Genomic DNA, 7,455 nt, shown 5'->3' on the forward strand with positions numbered 1-7,455 from the left:
GGAAGCCTGTGCTGAATTGATCTTGTCTGAAACTTCTTCCCATAAACAAGTTAATTTTAGGCAGAGAAAGGGAAGCTTTGCTAACCTCACTGCTCTGATTCAGCTCAGGCCAAGTCTGGTTCAGCGATGGCATCGATGGTGACTTGCTTGGAGGTGCTTCTGCAGGAGAGCCTGAATAACCTACCTCACCCGGCTGGTCCCCAACATCTGCAATTTAGATACAAAAAATTCTTATCAACAACATATTTTAGTTTGGATGATTTATGAGTAGCTAACAGATAATTTTGTATAAGTGGTAATTTATACTCTCATTTTCCTTTCCCAAAGCAGATACTTCAGCAGACAATACTTACATTATTTATAGTCTATGTGACATCATGGCTTCCTAACTTTCCATGAAAAGTCAAATTAGAAACAAACAGAAAAAACAATGTTAGACAGATAACAATGCAGAAGGCTGCAGACTGTTCTGACAGCAGGGAAGTCCTGTCAGCTTCCACAGTGCACCCCTGCAGCACACCTCAGACAGGAGAATGAAAGATCCCAAGTTCTGCTCTGGTGAGTTTGGGATACTCTAATCCCCAGGGGTGTGTCTGCAGTCAAGGCTTGTGATGTCCCATATAAATAAACATTAAGTCAGCTTTCCTCAACACAAATGCTTTTGAGCAAACAAAATTCCTCCGTCTTCCCGTGGAATTATTTTGAAAACTACTGATTTGCTAACATCTTCTCTACAAACCTTGCTGTTACCATAAAACTATACCCCAAAAGGACACCTATCTATGAGACAACAGTGAGCCAGTGAGACAAGTCAGGTGAAATGTAGGGCTTTGTATTTTTGTATTTATTTTAGTTATTAATTAATTAATTAATTTTTGCCTGGGCTCAAACCCAGGGCTGTGTGTGTAGACACATGCTCTTCCTATCACTGAGCTATATAGCTGGGCCTGTGAAACCTAGGCTTTTCCCATTTCAATATGCACACTGATGTTTCTAGACTCAAGTGAGAGAAAAATCTATGCTAAAATTTCAAAATAGTCTTTAAGCATATATATCTGTTAAGATACCATATTCTACTTTGAATTTGATTTAAGTCTTAAAGTATCCCTTAAAATTATACTTTAAACAGAAGGAATTTCATTGACAACTAAATCTCAATTTTCTAAGTTTTACAGAGCTTTGAATGTAACCCCTATCAAAAGGGATTACATAATGAAATATGATTCTACCATTTGTTCATCTGACCATGGGAGAATTGAAGAAAACTGCTCTTGAGTTTTTCCATCAAAACGAAAGACACTTGTGGTGTGGGAATTGTCTGTATTCTGTCAATCATGTTTTAAATAAACGCTGATTGGTCAGGTAGGAAGTATAGGTGGGAAAACCAGACAGGAAGTAGAAATGATGCAATGAGAACAGGAGAATTCTGGGAAGGAGGAAGTCGATTCCCCTGAGTCCTGTGCAGACCACCGAGGAAGCAGGATGTGACCTGCCAGCTGAAAAAGGTACTGAGCCATATGGCAAAAATTGATCGAAATAATGGGTTAATATAAGCTACAAGAGCTAATAAGTAGCCTGAGCTAATGGGCCAATCAGCTTTATAACTTATAGAGATCTCTGTGTGATTTTCTTTGGGGCTTGCTGGCTGTGGGGTACCGGGTGGGACAGAAACCCCAACAAGCAGGCTCTGTTCGTGTTACACACTTGTTAACAAATGCTGGCATCTGGATTTCTAAATAGACAGCTACAAAATAAAACCTAGCAAGGTACAGTCCTCAACTTTCCACTCTAGTCAGAAGCCTTTCAGTCTCTGTGCTCAACGCAGTATCTAATACATAGATGCAAATAAATATGAGTTAAGGTTGCATTTTGTGTTGTTTGCTTCCATTTTCTCAGAATCACTGATGGTTGCAGTTCAAAGTTCCCCTTCTTCCATTCTGTTAGGGGCTCTCCCATGTCCCATTCACTCACCCTGAGAGTCTCCTTTAATATGCCACACTCAGGCTCTACTTTGCAGCCCAGCAACTGTGACTCTCCACTATAAGATCACGTGCTGTTTCTATCTTCTCAGTCCTAGATGCTCTACGAGCAGTGTCAGGGCAGTCCAGAACCAGCACAAGTGGGAGAGCATCAGACACTGCTCTGTAAAGTCTTAGTGAACTAGCACAAAACTCTAAGTGTGAGCAGGAAGTTTAGGTTTTTGTGGGAACAAATATGATGAATCCCTTCACCCTCCCTGATGACAATAAAGAAAAAGTAGCCTAAGAAGGAAGATGCTGACTGTACATATGACAATAACCAAAGCAATGGTTCAGCTGGACGGTTAGGAAGGGTCTTGAGGAGACTCTCCTGAGAAGCTATTGGCAACTGATGACTGCTGGGAAAGGAAGGGCCAGTGTTCTTCAGGGATGCAGCCCGAGAGGCTGCCCATGCTCCAGCAGATGGCCCAACACGCATGCACATACAAGTAGCACTAAATAGACCTGAAACTGTGAGGGAGAAGTGGGGATAGGAACTGGAGGGGATGAAATGGGGGTGGATTCAATCAAGACATATAATATACATTATGTGAAATTCTCAAAAAAATAAAAAAAAGACCTCATAATAAAGGGAGGGAAAATCAATTAAAAAATAGTACTGCCTACAGGAAGGTTAATTTCTAAATGAACCAATTTAGAGTCAGGCTTTTATAATCAACATCATCTTAGGGCAACCCCAGGCACGACTTTCTAAGTCTCTCTTCTTGGAATGTCATGTTCCCATCAATTCAGGGCCATATGCACCCCACTCTCACTTTAGGGTACTTACTGCCTGTGATTGATTCTGAGAACTCATCTGACCCAGCACAAAGCTACAGTGGATCTAGCCCTTCTTGAAGTCAAAAATGAGAAAGCTAGTTACTCAAATAATTTTATCAGCACTTATTTTCCTAGAAAACTATGGGCCATGGGCTCCTTCTTGGACAACTCCACAAATGCTTCAAAGGTCTAAACCTCAGAATTATTTGTGTAATGACATTAATTTGCACTGTGTTGACACTGGGCCCCAAGAGAGCAAGAGCAACAAAATGCAAATGTGCCTCCTCATTAGCACAAAGCAAGAGAGGGAGCATAAAGTGTGCTTGTTAAGTTACTGTATTCTTCACTCCTTTTACATGGGCATGTATTCATTCATGCAAGTGAATTTTAATAAGAACAAATAAATGGTATTAAGTTTATTTGTTACTGTTAATAAAAAGTTCATTCGCATGCAAGTGAATTTTAATATGAACAAATAAATGGTAAATGAGTAAAAATCTCACTGAAAATGTTAATAGCGAAGAAGTTTGGATTAATTTTATTGAATTTTAGAGCTAAAACCATACCCTGTTAATACTCTGCATGGCAAAGTGGGGAGTACACAAAGCATGTCTATTGCACATCAAAGTACACTGGCTGAGCCAGGGAAGCGCATGGGACGCAGCTGACAGTCGAATGGATGACATTTTCATAGAACACTGTCGTTCTTCCTTTTTTGGAATGAACTGCTGACAAATCATAACTCTTTAGACCTGATTAAGCAGGCATGTTTTTTAAAATCAACTTTCAAGCAAACACTACAATTCTGAGAACTATGCACACATGTCTGTAAGCTTCGGGACTTCCCAGAACTTACCGATTTCTCTAATAAGAAGGCTGTGATATTAACAAATATGTTTTCTGATATAGTGACTATCCCAAATTCTGAAAGCTCTGTGTGACTCAATGAAGTGGACTGTTACAAGTAACCGTTATATTGTATACAAAATCATGTATCCATAAAGGGCTTGCTCAAATACAAGAAAGACAAATGGTCTGTAATGTTATGATGCAAAACAAAATTTGAATTTCAGCTTTCACAATTCAACTAAGTTTTAAGCAACTACATCTGGATTTAATATGGTACAAAGATTATCCACAATACCTGGAAAGATTACACAGTAGTCTCTCCATCTGCAATGTAAGACTAGATTTTCTGTGTGCTTTGCGACTTGTCAAACTTTGTCTATTTGTCCTGATAAGCCAGACAGTAAACAACTGCAACAATGTAGGCCATTATTGCAACTACTCAATTCTGCCACTATACTACAGCGGCAAACACAGGCAATTTGTAAGAAAACAGGCTGGCTATATGACCCAATTCAGTTTTATTGATAAGCATTAAATTTGAATTTCATTGAATTTTTATGTGTAATAAAATCATCTTCTTCTGATTTTCTAATGATAAAAATACTCTAGAGTTTGTAGAGATCTTGCTAGAAGTTCTGGGGTCATATCTCAGCCCTGCACAAACCAATTGGGTGTGGTGGCATGTGCCTACATCTTAGTAGACAGGAGGTGGAGGCAGGTGGGTCAGAAGTTTAAAATTAATCTTCTACTACACAATTAGTTAGAGCCTAGCTTGGGATATCTAAGACTCTGCCTTTAAAAATCAAATCAAACCAAACAAAAACTACCCTGGGCTAGGAGTGCCCTGCCCTGAGTGGTAGAGCACTTGCTAGCATGAGTAAACCACCAGGCTTGATCCCTGGCACCATTTGAAACAACCACCACCACCAAACACACACAGAGCATTCTTGTTGGTGTGTAGACTATTAATTCAGAGTCAGGCAACAAACTGAACTTGATTTGTGGGGTTTAGCCTTTTGGACTCCAAAGTTACCTTGAATAAATAATAAATCCAACAGACTGAAAGAAGAAAGCAATCCAACAAGCTGGTTGACACCCACTGTCATTTATTATAGAAATTTGCAAGAGGAACAACAATGACACCTTTTTCATAAATGCCATATTTTGGAAAATATTTTCATAAAATATGTTAACATGTAAAAAGTTTATTGGTGTTATTTTTAAATGAAGTCACAAGTATTTTTAAAACATGGGTCCCGAGGAAGAAACAAAGAAAAAATAAATTATTATTATTAAGTAATTATTTAATTCACATAATAAAGGCTCTTGAAGTCCATAGTTTTTGAGAATATTCAAAGGTTTTAACATAAGTAAGTTGAAAGGTGCTGTCTGAAGAAAACAAAAAATTATCGCGGGATAAACAGGCAAAACTGTCCCCTTGCTTCTTCCCCATGCTATTCACAGAACAAAAAATGGCATAAGAAATAAAAGACTCATGTTCTGGAAACCTTCAAGTGTCTGAGAAGCTCTGGAAATCAACAGAACCTCCTTCAACTCTGGTCCCTGTGATACTCAATGCACAGCGTCCTGCCCATCCACAGTGTCACGCCTCAAGACTCCTGCCTTCTAGAGAAAGGAGGGTTCTTTCACTCTTACCTGCCAGAGTGTTCCAGCAAGAGAGTGAAACACTGTCAACCTGCCTCTCCTGAAAGTTCTATGCCCCCAACAGTATCACAGTTGCTGTAGGTGGAAACAACTGGGGGGAACTTCAATAATGAATTTTTAAAACAAAGATAAAGCTGGGCGGGGTGCATGTCTTTAGTCCCAGCATTTGGGAAGCAGAGATTTTTGTGAGTTCAAGGCCAGCCTGGTCTACAAGAGCAAGTTCCAGACAGAACAGGTTCCAAAACTACAGAGAAACCCTGTCTCAAAAAAAAAAAAAAAGAGATAAATGTTTATGTATGCTCACTGTAATGTTGCTTTAAATGCAAACTGAAAAGAAATATAAAAATTCATCAATAGGAAACTGGTAAAAGTACATCCATATATTATAGATGTATGTTCTATGAAAAAGAATCTGCTAGCTAGCACTGCATGTCATGAAATGCCAAGGTGTCTGTCTGATATTATAAGGGGAAAACTAGGGATATATTGTATGACTGGATTTGTGTACAAACTGATCTCTCGGTCTGTATGCCATCATGTTAAAAATTCTGGAAGAATACAAAAAGAAACAATGCTTAATTTGGTCAATATAATCTCAAGTTTGAATTTACATGGATTTTTAGTGAACTACTCATGAAATGTTCAGTGCCTTCTCTTCTTGATTTTAAAAAGAATTGACGAAGGAAGTCCTAGTTAAGAGTCCAGGGGCTTTATGCCATACACGAGAACAACAGAGAAGCACAAACCCATTTCTACCGCACGCAGCAATGACAGTGGCGGTCACCCCTTTCTCTTTTTTCGGCATCATGTGAGCAGAATACAGTTGGAATCCACTTGATCTGAAACAGTCATTCAAAAAATATGACCACTGACTTACATATTCAATTTGTGATCTGCTAGGCACTGACATATAACCAACAAGAAGCTTCTAGTCAAATGCTTTGAGAGGCACAGACATGTCAAATAACCTCAAAAGCATGTAAAATTCCAACTGCCTAGCCAAAATAAGTCACTGGACTGACTACCATAATCATGCTGGCTTTATTGTGGAAATGCAGGGTTCATCCAACATATATAAGTAAATAAACACAGAAAATCATATAAATGACTTAAGATAAAAAAAATCACATGATTATCAATAGATGCAGAAAAGGCCTTTGACAAAATCCAACATGTTTTCATGATGAAGTTCTAGAGAAAGTAGGTCTAAAGGGAACATACCTCAACCTAATAAGACTCCATATGAGAACTCCAGGGCCAACATTATCTTAAATGGAGAAAAACTTGAAGCCATCCTATTAAGGAATAAGAAAGGACTGCCCACTATCCCTCTCCCTTTCAATAGTCCTGGAAGCACTAGCTGAAGCCACAAGGAAAGAGAAGGAAATTAAAGGGATCTAAACAGGAAAATAACTCATCAAATTATCCTCATCTGCAGATGATATACCATACATAAGAGATTGCAAAACTTACACCAGAAAAACTTGTTCAGCAAAATAGCAGCACAAAAAAATCAGTAGTCTTTTTATACATCAACAACAAACACCGAGAAAGAGAATGGACACACACTCATTTACAACAGCGTCAAAGACAATAAATAAAATACTGTGGGGTATACAGCTAACCAAGGAGAGGAAAGCCCTCTACAATAAAAACTTCCTTCCTGAAGAAAAAGATTGAGAAAGACACTAAACACAGGAAAGACTCCTCATGTTCATGGGTCAGTAGAACTAACAGTGTGAGAATGACCATCCTACCAAATTCAATTTACAGATTTAATGTAACCTCAACCAAAATATCAGAGAATTCATTTAAAAAGAAAAAAAAATCAAAAAATTTTTAAGGAATCAGAGAAGACTGGGTTCGAATTTGCCCCAGGGAACAGCTGTCTGGAGGAAAGTGACCGCGTATATGATTGTTTCTGTGTGACAGATATGAAAGGCAGACCATGGACATATGCCCCTACGTTAACACATGGCTACTAAAGCATTAAATTCTGCTTTACTTCCCCTCTTTATTTTTTTTAATATTTTAATATTTATTTACTTATTATGTTACAATATTCTGTCTGTGTGTATGCCTGAAGGCCAGAGAGGGCACCAGACCCCATTACAGATGGTTGTGAGCCACCATGTGGTTGCTG

General features: G+C 38.6%; 1 protein-coding gene across 6 annotated transcripts in view; it reads right to left on the reverse strand.

Moving 5' to 3' along the window:
• Nucleotides 1–7,455, reverse strand: part of Reps1 (RALBP1 associated Eps domain containing 1) — a 71,339-nt gene that overhangs the window by 21,931 nt on the left and 41,953 nt on the right. For all 6 annotated transcript variants that reach the window (XM_005360983.3, XM_013351437.2, XM_005360982.3 and 3 more), the window contains exon 9: nucleotides 86–207. In XM_005360983.3, the coding sequence (XP_005361040.1) occupies nucleotides 86–207 (122 nt within the window). The remainder of the gene's footprint in view (nucleotides 1–85; nucleotides 208–7,455) is intronic.

The sequence above is a fragment of the Microtus ochrogaster genome, linkage group LG4, assembly GCF_000317375.1.
Source record: "Microtus ochrogaster isolate Prairie Vole_2 linkage group LG4, MicOch1.0, whole genome shotgun sequence".
Classification (NCBI taxonomy): Eukaryota; Metazoa; Chordata; class Mammalia; order Rodentia; family Cricetidae; genus Microtus; species Microtus ochrogaster.